Source organism: Trachurus japonicus, chromosome 16 (genome assembly GCF_045865225.1).
Source record: "Trachurus japonicus isolate A0001 chromosome 16, Traja_1.0".
NCBI classification, from domain to species: domain Eukaryota; kingdom Metazoa; phylum Chordata; class Actinopteri; order Carangiformes; family Carangidae; genus Trachurus; species Trachurus japonicus.
In genome coordinates this window covers 15,463,881-15,480,401 of record NC_140922.1, presented here as the reverse complement: position 1 = coordinate 15,480,401, position 16,521 = coordinate 15,463,881, and the positions used below count along the sequence as shown (strand labels likewise).

At 42.0% G+C, this 16,521-nt stretch overlaps 1 protein-coding gene across 1 annotated transcript; it reads right to left on the bottom strand.

The window, feature by feature from the left end:
* Positions 1-332: 332 nt before the first annotated feature.
* ankrd28b (ankyrin repeat domain 28b) lies at positions 333-16,255 on the bottom strand. Its single transcript, XM_085801967.1, has 28 exons — positions 15,604-16,255; positions 11,292-11,375; positions 10,699-10,777; positions 10,110-10,180; positions 9,815-10,015; positions 8,183-8,270; positions 7,672-7,814; positions 7,295-7,507; positions 6,999-7,077; positions 6,791-6,905; positions 6,486-6,568; positions 6,224-6,287; positions 6,030-6,098; positions 5,790-5,930; positions 5,490-5,601; positions 5,362-5,388; positions 5,153-5,227; positions 4,863-5,064; positions 4,661-4,748; positions 4,451-4,568; positions 4,034-4,253; positions 3,709-3,796; positions 3,533-3,616; positions 3,233-3,378; positions 3,054-3,136; positions 2,829-2,911; positions 2,571-2,662; positions 333-1,961 (listed from the first exon to the last, which is right to left on the bottom strand). Exons 1-28 carry the CDS (start codon positions 15,628-15,630, stop codon positions 1,678-1,680), a joined length of 3,159 nt encoding a protein of 1,052 aa, XP_085658093.1. The 5' UTR covers positions 15,631-16,255; the 3' UTR covers positions 333-1,677.
* Positions 16,256-16,521: the final 266 nt, after the last annotated feature.

Sequence of the window (16,521 nt, the reverse complement as noted above, 5' to 3'; positions counted from 1 at the left end):
ACTGACATCAACTCCATCCAAAAATACTGACTCAACTCTCCTTATTCTACTGCTGACTTCACTGAGGTAACTGATAACTACTAACATCATAAACCTCCTCTACATTAATGTCCCAACCAAAAACCAGAAAATAATTTACAAAACAAAGGAAAAACACATTGAAAGCATACTGTTAAGACCAATCAAATATAGTATCTCATGGATAATCTAAAAATGATGAGTATTACTCAAGATACATTTAGAAAAAGAAATTGTGAAAACACATTTTCCATCTGTGATTTCTGTGCCATGTATTGAAGAGAATTAAAGGCAGCACTCCATAAAGACTCGTGTTCATTATTAAATAACTCATTTCTTTATTACTCATAAAATATACAGCAATCTCAGTACTGAAAGAATTCATTGGAGCTTTGAATTCACAGTCATAATTTCTATATACATGCTAGTTTCATCCCTCTTTAAGAAAAATCAAGGAAAAGAAAAAAAATCTTTTCCACTCTATTGAAGCTAGCAAATGTATTGTACACATTTCCAGTTAAAAGGATTTTTCAACAGACAGAAAAGGGAGTTTTGAATCATGGTAGGATTGAGTGGTTTCTTTTTTTGAGGTTAAAGCAAGCAAAACCTGTCAACAAACATTGACTAATATAAGAGCAAAAAAAAAAAAAAAAAATCATTCAAACAGAAGGTCAAACGCTGTCCTATCATTGGTTTACAGTGTTTCTCCTCTCAAAGCTGAGCCTCAGCTACCTCAGTATTGGATCAGTGCTTCTTACAATTGTATCATTACTTACCTAGTGTGCATCACTGTACTTTCACAGCTGCCTCTACAAACCCATCTTTTCTCAGTAACTAATGAAGGCACAAAATAAACACATAAATAGGAACCGAAAGTACACAAATAATTTATTCTTCAAAGACTAAACCGTATTGGACAGGTCAATATACAAAGGTAAGGTTGATCAACTTAAAAATAACCTGGTGCACATATCAAATGTTTTTAAATTACCCAGGTCAGAAAATCCGATTTTTTTTTTCCTAGAGGATAAGGAGTTTAAGACATTAACATGGGCATATTAAAATTTTTGATCTCCAAAAATAAATGATTTTCCCCCTGTATGACTTACAGACTTGAAGGACAAGTGCAGTCTGACAAATGTAGTGTGAGGATATCAACCTTCTTAAACGCCTCACAGAAATTTCAAAAATGAAAACTGGCTCCTTCACCCCCCCACTCTGCTAAATCATCAACCCAAATTCTCATCTCATTTTCAGTTAAAACTGGGTTAAAATGCGTCCATGTCTTTTGGTCCCTGTCCGTTTAGCTCTCTGTGAAGTGCTACCATCCCTCTTCAGCATGTTATTGCCTTACAAAGGTCGCTGTCTGCCCAACAGGTAAAAGTTTTTAGCACACAAGAAGTCAGTGTTGGTAAAGCAGCGGTTACTGAGGTCCAGTATCAGCTGGAAGGACACCTGGTGCTGGATGAGGTCGGGATGAGTGTGGGCCAGCCTGCTGCACCTCCTCCCTCTCTTGTTCTCTGGTCGGGGGGTGGGGGGGGGGCTCTTAAGGCTCCTGTGGCGGCTTCTCTCTTCTTCTGCCCTCCCAAGCTGGCGGTGGGTGATTTTCTTTAAGACACAGTGTGTGTGTTTATGCATTTATCACTTCCCCCCTGTCCCTCAGTACGTCTCTGAATCAGAGTCATTGAGCTCCTCGTCCTTGTAGAAGCCCTCGTGGTGGCTGATGTTGTTGAAGCTGCAGTAGGAGCTGTGCTCACCGCGCAGCACGGGTAGGCTGTCGAAGGTGACGCTCTTGGAGGGGCTGGTGGTGTAGTGGTTAATGGCACTGAAGGGGAGGGCGGGGGCCGGGGTGCAGGGGGACACAGGCATCATGGTGGCCAGGATGAGGGCTAGGCAGTCTGCCACGTCCTTGTTGGGGGCACAAGCCAAGGCGGGTGTGTAACCTGAAGCAATGACAGTGCACCAGTGTTACACATTTCATTCAAGTAAGACACAACTTCAATTTCTAGAATTGGTTTTTCCATCTAAAATGATGAAGCTGAAATTACATGGGATATGTGACCTGTGTATCAAGACTGCAACTAACAAACGTCTTTAATCCTGATGAATCTGCCAAATTGATTATTTTCTCAATTTACTTATTAATCATTTGGCCAATATGTCAAAAAATAACCAAACAAATCTGACTTTACAACACATGTTCTTTATCCCAGTGAGTCTGAGAATGTCTCATCGAGCTGATCTCAAAATATCCGTCAGTATTGGATATCACCCAGGCAGGTTGTAAGTGAATTTATAGGCTATCACCTGATCAAATTCTGATCCATTATGTCAGCTATCAAGTTTCCTAAAGGAAACATTATCCACAACATTTTAGAAGGTTTACAAGCAGTATTCAGGAGAGAAATTATTTCCATCTGGATATAAAAGAAGCTTTACTTAATGGCCTTCAAGCATCCATGAATTTCTAAATTTAGTGCCTTCACTTTTTAATGTACTATGAGAGTCCAAAATATATAAGTGACCATATCCACTGAAAGAAAAGAATGTACCGTTTTCATCAACTGCAAGTACACTGGCTCCCTTCGCAAGCAGCTCTTGCACCACCACAGTCAAACCATTTCTTGCAGCCACGTGCAGCGGCCTTAGAGGAAAAGATACAACATGAATATACCACAGATGAGTCAATATTTTTCAGTTGGTTCTGTATCAATAATATTAATAATTCAAATTATCTCTGTTATCTTCAAAGACTACTGCTGCATCCCATCACTCAGATGCCGGAAGAGACACGATGAAGTGATACGTACGTCTGTAAGGCGGCGTTCGTGGCATTTATGAGGTTTCTGTCTGTAATCTTCTCTAATATCAACAAGGCACTGGTTTCGTGTCCCTGTACAAAGAAGAAACAGTACAATGAATATCAAGATAACCATATATAATGGCTTCCAAGTGTGTAGTAAAGCCACATTGTGCATATTGTATATTTGCTGCTGTAAGATGTAAGAAGAGCGCCACCACATGGTGATACAGACCTTACTGCAGGCCAGATGAAGCGCAGTGTTCTTCACAGCATCCTGCAGAGTGAGATCTGCTTTTGCACTGCTCACTAGCAGTTCTGAGAGAGGGTACAACACAAATTAAAGTTAATCCAATGCCCCCCACCACAGTGATATGTCCTAGTGCGGTGGTTAAAACAGAGAAGCGCTCGTACCGACAGCGTTGGTCTGGCCGTTCTCAGCAGCCATCATGAGTGGGGTCTTCCCTGCAGAGTCAACACTGTTGACCTGTGCGTTGTGGCTCAGCAGCAGCTGGAGACACTCCACATGGTCAGTGAAGGCTGCTGCATGCAGGGGGGTCCTGCACAAATAACATCCCAACAAGGCTCATTTTAAATCAAGCGATCTCAAATATATGATTTTTTAAATTTCAGTTTCATTATTAATCAATAATTCCCATGAAAAGGCTCCCAATCTTGTTGTATTTTATGTAAATTGTTTATGAACATGTTTACCTGTTTTTACTGTCTTTGGTATTGACAATGGCAGGGCCCAGAGTGTCTATCAGCATCTCAGCTGCACCTTCGTTGTCATGGATCCTACAAAAGGAGAGAAGAGCCATTTATTTCGTCTGTTGAAGGTTCTGTCCTCACATACACTGATGGAAACAGAGGGCAGCAGAGGGTCTTACACAGCACAGTGGAGGGGGCTGAAAGTATTGCCTTCTGCCTTGTGAAAAACCTCCTGTTCCAGCAAAACCTCCACACAAGTGTCGTGACCTGCAGGAACAAATACAGAAAGCATGAACTGCATCAGCCTTCATCTCCGGATGCTCACAGCCCGGGTTCTCTTCAAAATCTTCTGATCAACATGTCAAAATTTAAACTTGGGTGCATTCAGAAATTGAAAGAACATAAAGAACAAGCACACAACTCAAAAAATAAAAAGTGCATGTCTATTTCAAATCTACGAGTGCTGAAGCGCTCCAGTTTACTGCCCTGACATCATCTCTGTACCATTGTAGCAGGCCCAGTGCAGTGGAGTGTAGCCTTGGTTGTCTGTTAAGACAGGGAGTGTTTCCACTGATTGGGCAGCATGCAGCAGGCCTCCCAGTACCCCAGTGTGTCCACATGCTGCTGCCAGGTGGATCGGTGTGCGCCCTTTACAATCTCGCACCAGGAAGTTTGCGCTGTGCTGCAGCAAGGCCTCCACACATTCCTCATGACCAGTCACTGCCTGAGGACAGAGAACAGTTTTAGCAATGGTTGATAATAACCCGGATGGTGATGAACAGTGTTTTTAAGTTGGTTGATTATAAAGTCAAAGAGAGCGGGATTATGTCTAGAGTTTCTGTGTAGGGCCGCCGGCCGAGCCACTCAGGTTAAAAACTTATTTAATAAAAAGTGTCTATAAGAGTAATGACATGTTCTTACTCCTCTATGCAGGGCCGTCCTGCCCCACTTGTCTTTGGCTTCTACATTGGCTCCCTTATTTAACAGAGAATACACACAATCGGTGTGTCCGCTGAGGACCGACAGCATCAGGGGGGTTCTGAGAGATGAAAACAAATAATGTCAGCAACGACTTTAGAGCAGAAGTGAGGAAACAAACAAAAAAAAAACCCACAAATGCATTTTACTCACTGTCCATTCCCATCTTGAATATCTACTGCGCTTTGAAGATCAGCATTTCCAATCAGCAAACGCAAACATTCTGAATGACCATTGGTAGCTGTACAAAAAAAAAGAAAAGAAAAAAAAAAGAGGAAAGAATGAAAACTCCATTAACAATGCTCGCTATACCGTATTTGGGTCTGAAGATGAGTCACCAGTTACAGGTGCATACCTGCAGCGTGGATGGGGGTTCGCTTCAAGGTGAAGTCTTTGACAAGGATGGAAGCTCCTTGGTTGATGAGGACATCCACACACTCTACATGACCCTTGAAGGCAGCCAGGTCTAGCGGCGTGCGCCCTTGGCTGTTTCTCACATCGAGATCCAGCAGAGACTGTACCAGAACCTCCATAGCGTGGTGGTGACCATGGTATGCCTGAAAGATTTATTCACCACGTATAAATGATCATAAATAACTTGAGAGTGAGGACAATGCTGCTGTGAGGGGAATACACTCTACTCACAGCAAGGTGCAGGGGGCTGACAGGAGCTCTGACATCAGAGTCATTGAGGATGTCTGTCCCTGAGGTTTCCATTAGCTGAACAAACCAAATGTAGAAGTCAGAACTTGCTCCAGGTCAGATTACTCTGGTCTAGTTGAGCTGTGGCCTGTTTTATAGATGGAAACTCCCAAATACAGGAAGAAAAGGAAGAAAGCACAAAGTCTACTCACCACATCGAGAGGCGTTTCACTTGCAATCTGTAAAACAGTAGGGGAAGCAGTAATTAGATATTATAATATAGCAGTGTATGGATATGGACATACTGATTGTCACATGTCATTTACTCTCAAGGACTCACCAGCTCCAGACAGAGGCGATGTCCGTACGCCGAGGCGTAGTGCACAGCATTATAGCCCTGATTGTCCCGGATCCCTGGATTTGCATCATTTCGCAGTAAGTATTCCAGGCACCTGGACACACAACAGAGAGGCCGTCGTCAAGGAAACGTGATCTTCTTTGAACTGTTACTTAGCATAACCGATAATGCAAGTGAGCTTTCATCCATAAAACCATCAAACATAACCCGACTACAATACAGCCAACACTTCCTACAAAAAAGGAAAAGAAGAAAAAAGAAGAAGTTCTCAGTGTCACTGACTTTCCATCTGTGTCGGAGGCAGCGGCGTAGTGGAGTGGAGTGCAGCCCCGTTCGTCTAGGTCATTGACGCTGGCCCCAGAGCCCACCAGAGCAAACAGGCACTGGTAGTTACAGTTGGCAGCAGCGTAGTGCAGAGGGGTCCTGGAAAAGCAAACACGGCTCAGTTCACTGTTCAAATTTGACCGAGACACAGGCCGAGCACAAACTCTCCATCCAAACTGACCAGTAAATGCTACAAACCTGCCAAAGCTGTCCTTCCTGTTGAAGTCTGCACCCGTGTTGAGGAGAAGATTGAGACATTCCAGGTTTCTAAAGGGGGGGGGCGGGGGGTTAGGGAGATTTACGAGATGATTAACTGATTGTTTTTGTTGTAAGGCCATGAACTCCATTTTAACACTTACAGTTCATAATAAAGATGCTATTTCTGTACTCACCCTCCAGCAGCTGCAGCATGTAAACAGGTCCTTCCAAAGTCATCAGGAGTATCAATATCAAAGCCTGTGTAGTGTAAATAAAAGGACATGCATTATGTACTGCTTACTGTATGCAAAAAGTTACAGTGTAGCCATTGGATAAGGAAACAAATCTTGTCAAAAATGAAGAATTTTGACTTAGAAATATCAAAATACAAACTGGGATCCTTTTTTTTTTTTTTTACTGTGGAGAGCCTCACAGCATGAATAAAGAGTTGCTCACCTGAGGACAGGAGCTTTCGGCAGCAGTCAGAGAATCCGCTGAGAGCAGCCAAATGCAGCGGGAACATACCGTGAACCCCTCGTCTGATAGAGACACAATCATTTTGATTTGGTCAATATCACTGTTGCTAAACTACGGATAGGAAGAACTTTCTATTAATAGTACAGATGCAGAATCGTCTGTAATCATCGAGATCGGTTACGTAACGGTCGATATTTGTCAGCTGCAGAGAGATTTAAATGTGCAGCACTTTCACATTGTATCAAAGTCGGAACAGCTGAAAAAGGCTAAACAGGCAGACTCACTTGGCTGTGTCAGCTCTGTTGGTGATGAGCGTGTTGATGAGGAGCTCGTGTCCGTATCGCGCAGCAATGTGTAGTGGTGTATTTCCGTTTTTATCTTCACAGTCAATTTCAGCACCTTCAGAGAAAAAACAACACAAGCACTTAGCGCCTGTTACTGCCTGGTGTGGGAAATAAAGTCAGCGAGGCTGAATTTTTTAGAGGAGCTCACCATTCTCAATGATTGCTTGCGACCTGGAAAACCTCCCGTGGATGGCTGTCATGTGGAGAGGAGTCTTACCGTCTTTACTCTGGAATCAAACAAAGACAGGGTGGTGTCAGCTCTGGTCATTACTTTCAGCTATAAAATGTACTGCCCACACAAAAGGCTCCTAAAAAGTTATAAAACTGCATTATGACAAATAGCAAATGGAGAAAATGGAAATAGTTAAGTTTTAGTGCAATTGCTACTTACTTGGATTCAAACGCAAGCAAACACATGTGACTGTTTAAACAATGTTTATTCACCTTGATGTTGACATCGGCTCCATTGCACACTAGCAGCTCCAGGCAGAGCGCCCCGTGGCGTGAGGCGGCAGTAAAGTGGAGAGGTGCGAAGCCCTTCTCATTCACCTGGTTGACGTTAGCTCCACATTCAATGAGCTCATTGACGACCACATCCTGCCCGTTGTAGCAGGCCACATGTAGCGGTGTGTTGCCATACGCATTGGGCTCATTGATCTAGATGGGAAGATTGACAAAAAAGTAGAAGAGGGCTTTTACTTTTATAGCACACAATATAAAAAAAACGTTATTTGTTACACAAAACATCTTTCTCCCAATCGGATCGTAAGCTCTAGCAGTGTCTACGGTGTAATGACAACGTGTTTGTGGGTGGAACTTACATCCACCCCCAAGTCCAGGAGGTATTTGACAACACTAATCATTCCACTGGAGGCTGCCGCATGTAGGGGGGTGTAAGATTTCTTATCTTTGCAGGCCACCTCGGCCCCATGGGATGCCAGAAGCTTCACCACTTCTATGTGCCCTGAAGACAAAGAGAGAATGATTTTATTACATGAATATGCTTTCAAGATATGATCAAATACTTCATGCAGTCATGTTTGGCTGCACTGGGCAACAGCAGATAGTACAGACTACATAACACACACTCGGCCTTGAATCAAAGTTTAGTGTTTTTTTCCCCTCCAAATTCTTTGCCTGTATTGAACAAAATCATAACTTCATATGCGAGTCTCACATATGTTCTGTGCAAAAACTATATATACAATTTCCTTCAGGGCCTTAAACTTGAATCAAAGATCAATATATCATATAGCAATATTCATTTTGAGTAGCACTTTTAATGCTTTTACATATGGATTTCTAAAATTAGGGAAAAAGTTGTCTAATTACCCATGTAGGCTGCCCAGTGGATTGCACGGCGGTCCTTCTTGTCAAAGGCATTGATGTTTGCTCCTCTGGAGAGCAAGAGCCTCACCATCTACAGGAATCAACAGAGAAAAAAACAGTTACTGAAAGTTGTCAAGGGAAGTTGCAGCCTGAACACTAAATTCTGCTCCTTTGAGTCACTGTAGAAACTCGTAACCATGGAGTTAAATGTCCTGACAGCAGGGCTAATGTAATAACATTCTGGGCTACACCACATGTGCTCAGCTACCTTCAATTTAGTCTAATCTCAAAATAAATTCTGAACTTCTACAAGGTTTTAAATTCTTTTTTAAAATCACTGGGCAAATGTGGGTTGAAAAACTTTTTGACCTTTTCCATACACATCATATCTTAAAATCGGGCGAATAAAGAAAAGGAAAAAGAGAAAAAATCTATTAGGGAAGAGACATTAGGGATGAAACCATCACTTCCACTCATATTGCAACATATTCATGGCTAATGGAGCATGACAAAAGCCACAACTGCGTGTTTTGTACCTTGTTATTTTTGTGTTTTACTGGAGGTACTGCCCAGATAACCAAAAAGCTTCTTTGAACATGCATTGATTTGCATCAGCCCATAGTTGGATGAGACATTTCTGCCTTTCATCTACTTTTCATGAAGGTATTAGATTGCAAGGTGTTATTTGCATGCAAGTACACGATTGGGCCGGCACAGTTTGTCAACATTATATCCTTGACTGTGTGACCACAATTTATGACTGACAGCCGGCAGTGTCAGTCTGCAGCCAGGCGAGGGGGAAAAAAAATTATCATCTGAAAGAAATTTTATCTTTTAAACACCGGTTCATTTGAAAGCAGCTTTATGGGATGTAGAGCTGCAGCTTCTCCAGTTTGTCTAGCGCTTGGATTTGTGCGACTGACTCCCAGATCAAAAGGGATTATCATCACCCTACCCAACCTCGATTTTACTGTACACTCATACAGTAAAGGACGAGCTGAGTTATTTGTTTTAAAATGGAATGTAAAACCTGTAAGACTAGCTCGTCGCAGACACCAGGTTGGAATAGCTTCATTTACAGTTAGAACATTTTTCAAGGTGAAAGAACTTGCAAAAGAAAAGGCTGACTAACGACTGCATGTTTGTCTAACTAATTGCTGCAGTTATGACTGCTGAATAGTGGCAGAGCTTTATGGGGAAGTGGATTGTTTCATCTCACAATTCTTAAATGGGTAAAAATGTAGCCATTGTTCAGAAGTTCTTTGTGCAACATAGTACAATGACGACTGTGTTTACACATTTATGAGGCAAGCAGAAACACTTCCTCTCAGAAACAGCTAGGTAACACACCCACCATCAACCCTGGTGTGATGGTTCAGCAGTAAAGACTGTGTGTGTGTGTGGTGAATCCTTTCTTGTGGAGAATAATACTGTATTCATCAAAATGAATAGTAGTTAAGTTGTTAAAGTCTTAAAACACAATAAAGACAGACTCAGTTGGCAAAAGTTTTGTTTCACAATATTTAAATTTCCATCCATTAAGCCACAATTGAATCAATACTGAAGAAATTAAAGCTCTTAAGAGTGCAGCCGCCCACAGATGAATAAGAAAAATACGTTAGGACTTAATCTTACCTCCAGATGACCACTGAAGGCTGCATGGTGCAGCGCAGTCCGGCCTGCCCTATCTGACACATTCACATTACTAAGCAGTGGGACGAGGGCTTCAGCACAGCGGACGGCCTTATTGGCCGCGGCGATGTGAAGCGGCGTCTGCCAGTTCTTGTCTCGGGCGTTCACGTCGGCAGAGTGTTTCAGCAAAACCTGCACGGCCTCCTGCAAGACAGCGTCACGTATAGATGTGTATTGCTTTGGTTTATTATTGGTTACAAATGCGCAACAGAGAATAAAAGAAATGTTCACAACATACCTCACTGCAGGAGGCCACAGCCCGGTGCAGAGGAGTCAGCCACTTGTTATCTTTGGCATTTACTCTGGCACCTACAAGTCAGAGGACACTGGCTGTTAAGACTGGTTAAGGTCATACAGTTACATGACGTCTAGTGCAGCAATTCAACAAAATGACTGAGGCCTTTTCAACGAGGCGATGGAGTGCTGTGTTGTAATATCTCTGCTTGCATAAGAAAAGAGCAGACAGCAAAGGGTGCGTGTGGAGCTATTTCACAATATTGAACACAGATGTAGCATCTGGCCAAATAAGCATAAAAATATTCTACTGAGTGTCACATTTAAAACATATCATTATGCTCTCGTACAGGGTAAATCTGCTATTATTCACCACTTCCTCCGAAATGTCAGGACCTCCATGTAGAACAGGGAAGAGAGGGGTGATGATGAATTTGCCTACAGGGATTCTGGTAAGTTTCAGTGGATGCCAATGTCATGAACAACCATACTACCCAAACTGATCTGCCCGCAGCCATATCCATCTCCTTCAATTAAGTGTTTGTATTTCAAGACCTGTTTACATAAAGTTCTCCTTTAAAAAAAAAACATACCTGAAAGAATCAGCAGCTCTATAATTTCTGCATCTCCAAGATAGGCAGCAGCATGCAGAGGTGTTCGCTTCTCATTGTCCTGTAAGAATGTGAACACATAAACAACACCATGATTAAAAAAGACAAAACAGCTTTAATTTACAATTTAGTTTCTCTATTTTCATACACACAAACACAGGCTGTTGAGACATTTTTAAAAAACATTTTTCTTTATTGTTTACCATGATAGAAAAACGATCATTTAAATGTCATCTGCCACCAAAAAGGGGGTTCAAAACATTCAGTGACTAATCGTCTTCCAGTGAAACATAAGCAAGTACAAACCAGTATTTTGAAACAAACACCCCCACCGAAGTAGTAACTATGAGGAATGCCATAAAAGAGGCAGAGCCAGATTGTGCGCTGGGAACTGTAAAAACCCAACCAGGTGCTGTTTTGAACCCTGCAACTCTTAATTTAAAAGAGTTGTACAAGGCCTTTCAAGGACAATTATACACTGGAGGTTTTTAATTCAGTGTTGTTGGGACGTTTCTGAAACATAACAATAATAAGAGGAAGCGGGTGCAGTTTTAGTGAGAGTCTGCTGGGATTACCTGTGCATTCACATCCTCTTTTTTGAATATGAGTGAGCGTACTTCGTCTGGGTCGACATTGAAAATAGCTTTCAGCAAAGCAGGCTGTAAAAGAGAGAGAGAGAGATTGTGTCAGACATGAAATGCCACCAGTATAGGTCAAATTTGAGAAAACACAAAAAGCAATCAGATTTTGGAAACCTTAGATCTTAGAGAAACTTCTAGATCGTCTTCATCAAGCACCACAATACACACACGATTCATCTGCACTGAGCTCACACACTCATGTCTAGGCTGTGACAAAGTACATGAAGTTCATCCTTCAAAAGGATAGATTTGTAGGTATTTTGACAGAACGTTGACTGCACAAATCACAGCACGATCGTGACAAATTGTCAGGATTGGTACCGACAAATGCTGAGCAGCCACTTTCTAATTCTGCCCTGTGTTTACACTCTGTTGGTAAGCCAGAAGCCCTGATGCACACACAGAGAGAAACACCACAATCTTTAAACAAATACACGTCCAGAAATGTACTCCATATGGCTGTGGCTGTGCTGTCCATCTTCACATCACGTCCAGACAGATTTTAAACGTTAGCATGACTAGTCTCCTGTGACAATTGGCATCTTCAACAGAGACAAAGACAAAAAACGAGAAGGAGACAAAAAAAAAAGAGAGAGAGAGATAACGGTCCAAGGCTGAGGTTGTTCACTATCACAACAGGTAGCAAAGAGGATGAAAGTTAAACAAGGTTTCCAAAAATAAAGCTGCAGAAGATTCGATGAAGCTCCTTGTGAAGTCTGACTCTTGAGGATCATGGCATTCCTGCCCTGACTTCTAGTTTGGCTCCACCCTCTTTAGGGGAGTTTATACAAGGAAACACTGCTGTAAATTTTAGAAAAATGTACCATAAATATTTTTCCTTATTTACAGTTTGTGCAAACATTTACGCATGCCAAGTGAAAAAAAGATCAAAGATTGCCTAGAGTAAAAGTGTTTTCTAGACATGCAACTAAAACCGTAAAGATTTAAGGCAATATTTACCCATGTGTGGGGAGCTTAAGCGATTTACTGGGACACTGTTGTTGAAGCATTTTGCCAATGCTTCCTGTAAGACAGAGCTGTCTCACAACACCCGCAAAGTCCCTAAAGAGTGAGGTGGGACTGAGAAGACAGTGCTCCAACACAGCAGGCTTAAAACTGTCTGACAGTGTCTACAGCGCCTTATCCATGAGGCTGCTTCAAAATGCTCAACAGTGTGCTCAGCAGGGCTCACTCTAAGAATGATGACAACTTCAAGTGATAACTTCAATATTAACCTGCAGCTACCATTGCAAAGATTTCTACTATTGTCAAGCAGTTATGAAAATAGAAAACAAACTAATTAATGGGTAATAACATAGTTTTAACCACTCCATAAACAAAAACCCTTAAACCAAAGAGAGTCAATTTCGTATTCCTAATCGAAAATCGACTAGTCCTTCACAAAATACCAAAGCTGGGTGAAAATCTCCATGTCACCACTTAACATGTCGCTTAATTAAAAAACAACAACTTTTTTCAACATCATTAACCAGTGATTCATCTCGGAAATTGATCACATCTATTTGAAAACAAAGCTGCATTCAATGCCACCATAAACAATCACAAACTGTATAACAAAGTCTGCCGAGGACCTTCATGCATCATGTTGGCCAGCTCAGAGCTGCTGTGCTCCCCTATCTGATCCCCTGTAACACCAGCAGAGAGTGTTTGATCAGGCAGTTTTCCACTGCCTGTGGGAGGAGGCTGGCATGGATGGGGAGAGCAGTGAGGGCAGGGGATCCCGTCCAGAGGCTGCAACTGGTTACCCATGAAAGACCCAGATGGAACATTCCAGCTTCCACAAAACGTTAACCCTTTCCTGACCGAAGTCAAGTTTCTAACAAACAAATCAAGCCATCATGGTGAGCTTACAGCTGCAACCAGTTAGACTCTGGTTCCACAAATAACATCCTTGAAATTTGGTGATGCTTCAGTGTTCAGTGCAAAAAAATGTAGAGATGAAAACGCAAAAAGGTGCCGAGAGCAAGTAGGGTTTAAAATATATTTGGTTTCAATGAAAACTATAGGATCTTGTGTTACCTTTAATTAATCAGTCTATCAATACGTCCTATGATGGAAAAGCTGAGGAAGGATTTTTTTTTTTTTTTTTTAATTTGAGCAGCCCATCTCTCGGGATACAATCAATTCCATGAGTTGCATTTCTTCCTGCATACATTAGGAATGATGTAGCATGCAGAGTGCATTAGATCATTAAGATCTCATCCCTCATTTAACCCACCAGGCTGCCCAGCTAGCTAATTAGCTAATGTGCAGCCATGTTGCTTATAATACTTAACGTGCAAAAGACATCTAGTTTATACAGCACAGTTTCAGCCACATACTTCACAAACCAAATACCAAACAGAACTAGCTCAAATAAGCTGTTTCCTAATATATTTCACAGGCCCACAAGGTACTTAAAGTCGAGCATGGAGCCAAGACACTTTCACCTTTGGCTGACAGAAACGATTTGTACTGTGACGTAACGTTTCTATACTACTAAATACTGTATACTGAAATACATGGTGACATGATTAAAACTGTGCCTTTTGAAATGTGATGAAACCATAAGGACAAGATATGCTTTTGCTTTGAACCACATGATGCACTTCAGCAGTCGGACTGGTGTTCAGTAAGGATTTAAAATACCCTTTACCATTCAGGGAGTGAGTAGCTTACAGCCACATTTCAAAAAACATAGGACAAGCCTTTCATTCACTTATAACGCCCATGAATATCTGCAGGGTGCAATGGAGGTTACAGTTACTGAGGACAGATTCAGGGTAACAAGCAGGCGCTTGTGCCTTCTACACTGTTTCATTTTGACGATTTCTGAATATTCCCCACAGTGACAAGGAAGGACAAATCTGCATTTTGTTGTTTTCAGTTCTCCGGCACTGCAAGATTGGTGTAGGAGATTTTCTATGCTTCTCTAGCTGCACGACTGTGCACCTCCTCTCCTCATACAAGCCAGCCTAGTTAATACCATCACCATGGAGACAGCTCTTTGGCAACTCTACTGGCTCACAGGAGCCCAGGCACACGAGCATTCAAGCACACACACACAATGAAAGACACATGCACGTACATAATATGTTACAAGAATAGCAGGCATGTGCAAAACACAGTTCTTAGATGATAACAGAAAGCTATTCTCGTTTTCATGAGTAGGTGGCGAGTGTTTATTATAGCTAGAGGACACATATCTAATACTGTCACGTTGCCAGTCACCTCAAACATTTACTGTAACCATTACACAGCAGTTTGCCTGCAATTTTTTAAAACAGAAGATACATGTAGTTTGATGCTTATTGGCAATTTCCTGAACTGCTAATATAGAAATGGTTGATTGGTTTCCAAATGTATAACAGGCTGCTGATCACACAAATGCGTATGATCAATATCAACGACATAACTTGGGCTATATGATATAAATACTATTACAAATTCACAACATTAGGCCTAACAACCACTAATCTAATGTGGTACAAATCTTAAGACAGCCCCCCCTCTTGCACAAATCGATGGTGGTGTTCACATGAAATGAATCATTCATTGAGTCGACTGTGTAAAAACACTTTTTTTACTGCGTGTTTACCTTTTCGCTTATTTCGCAGCCAACACAAAACCTCACATATGGGGAAGTTTACATCATATGTCACAAACGTCCAGTTGTCACAGCAATGTCACAGTCAACAGGATCGCTTTCGTTGTTATGGTGATCATCTCAAACCACATTACAGAGCTTTAGTGCCCATTATCAAATCGTTGAATCCCTTGAAAGCAAAGCGACAACTAAAGCCCAGCTTTGTATTGTTTTGTCACAATATGCTAACTAGTCACTTTCCCAAATGAATAGCTGGTGGCATTTTGCGCAGGCTCTGGCTAATTGCTGGAAATAAACACAGGCTCATTAGCTGGTTACAACTCTATATAACCGCGGCTTGACCATGTGTCTCAGTGTGTGGATGTGATGACTCTTATTTTCACCGAAAACATGTCCCCATATGTGTTTCTCCTGACAATACCATGCCTAACTTTCACCCACACACAGTAGCCCACTGCTGAGTGTGAAGCTTCCCACGAAACGCTTTAGGAAACCGGAGAATAGCTGAAGAGACTTGAATTACACTCCGCTGGCGATGGTAGAAATCGGCGCAGCTAGCTACCTTCCGTTAGCCCAGCCAACCAACCAACACTGGCTTTAACTCTAACTAATGCTTTTTGACACAAGGAAAACACTCACCTGGTCTCGGATTTTGAGAACCACCATATTTCTGAGATTTTAACTGTTCTCATGCAGATTCATAAAGGGATATTAGTCTCCTTCGGAACAGCAGTGTTGGTTTTGATCGCAGTCCGCTGGAGGCCTAGCGTCACGCTAACACTTAGCTCTCCTGCTAGCTCCCCAGCCTATGGCATGAAAGCAGAGGAGTAGCGGAAACTCCATAACATTGCCGCCACCATACTTCCCCTCCCCAAAAAGCTGCAATCCCATTGGTCGAACGCGCCGAACGCGTCAGTAAGAGAGTTAATCATTGGTTGTTTGCTAACAGCGTTCTGTGATAGACACCAAGTTAAATATTACATCGCTGTCTACGTTCGTGTTAATAATAATACATGTATGTAGTGAACAGTTTGAGCTGTTTATCCGGCGCGAAATTAATTAACATCGTAGTGCGGTCTTACGTCAGTCTAAATGCATATGTGTGACTCCATTTGGTAACAGCTACTTATTATTCTATTTACATACTGTGACTCATCTTAAAGTTGCACTAAAACCGACGGGAGCGATGCTAACAATGCATGCGGAAGAGGAGCCACCGGGGATGTGTGCTAACAATATTATCTCAGGAAGAGACGCTTCTACGGACTCACGGCTGGTCACTGACTCACCCCAGAAGGTAGCCATACCGACACAGAAACCAGGCTACATAATTAATTAATTGGCCACATGGGAAACTGGTTCAGTCCTGACAGTTTGTGCAAACGTGACAATTAGCACTCTTTAAGATAAATTCATTCATTCAGTCATTGTCACATCCACCAAAGACACTTTATATGGTGGGAAAATCTATCGATAACAAAACAAACCCTATTGGTGCCTGGCATTTGCTGCATGGTGGTAAGCTGTGCGTAGTGTACAGCGCGCATTATCCAGATA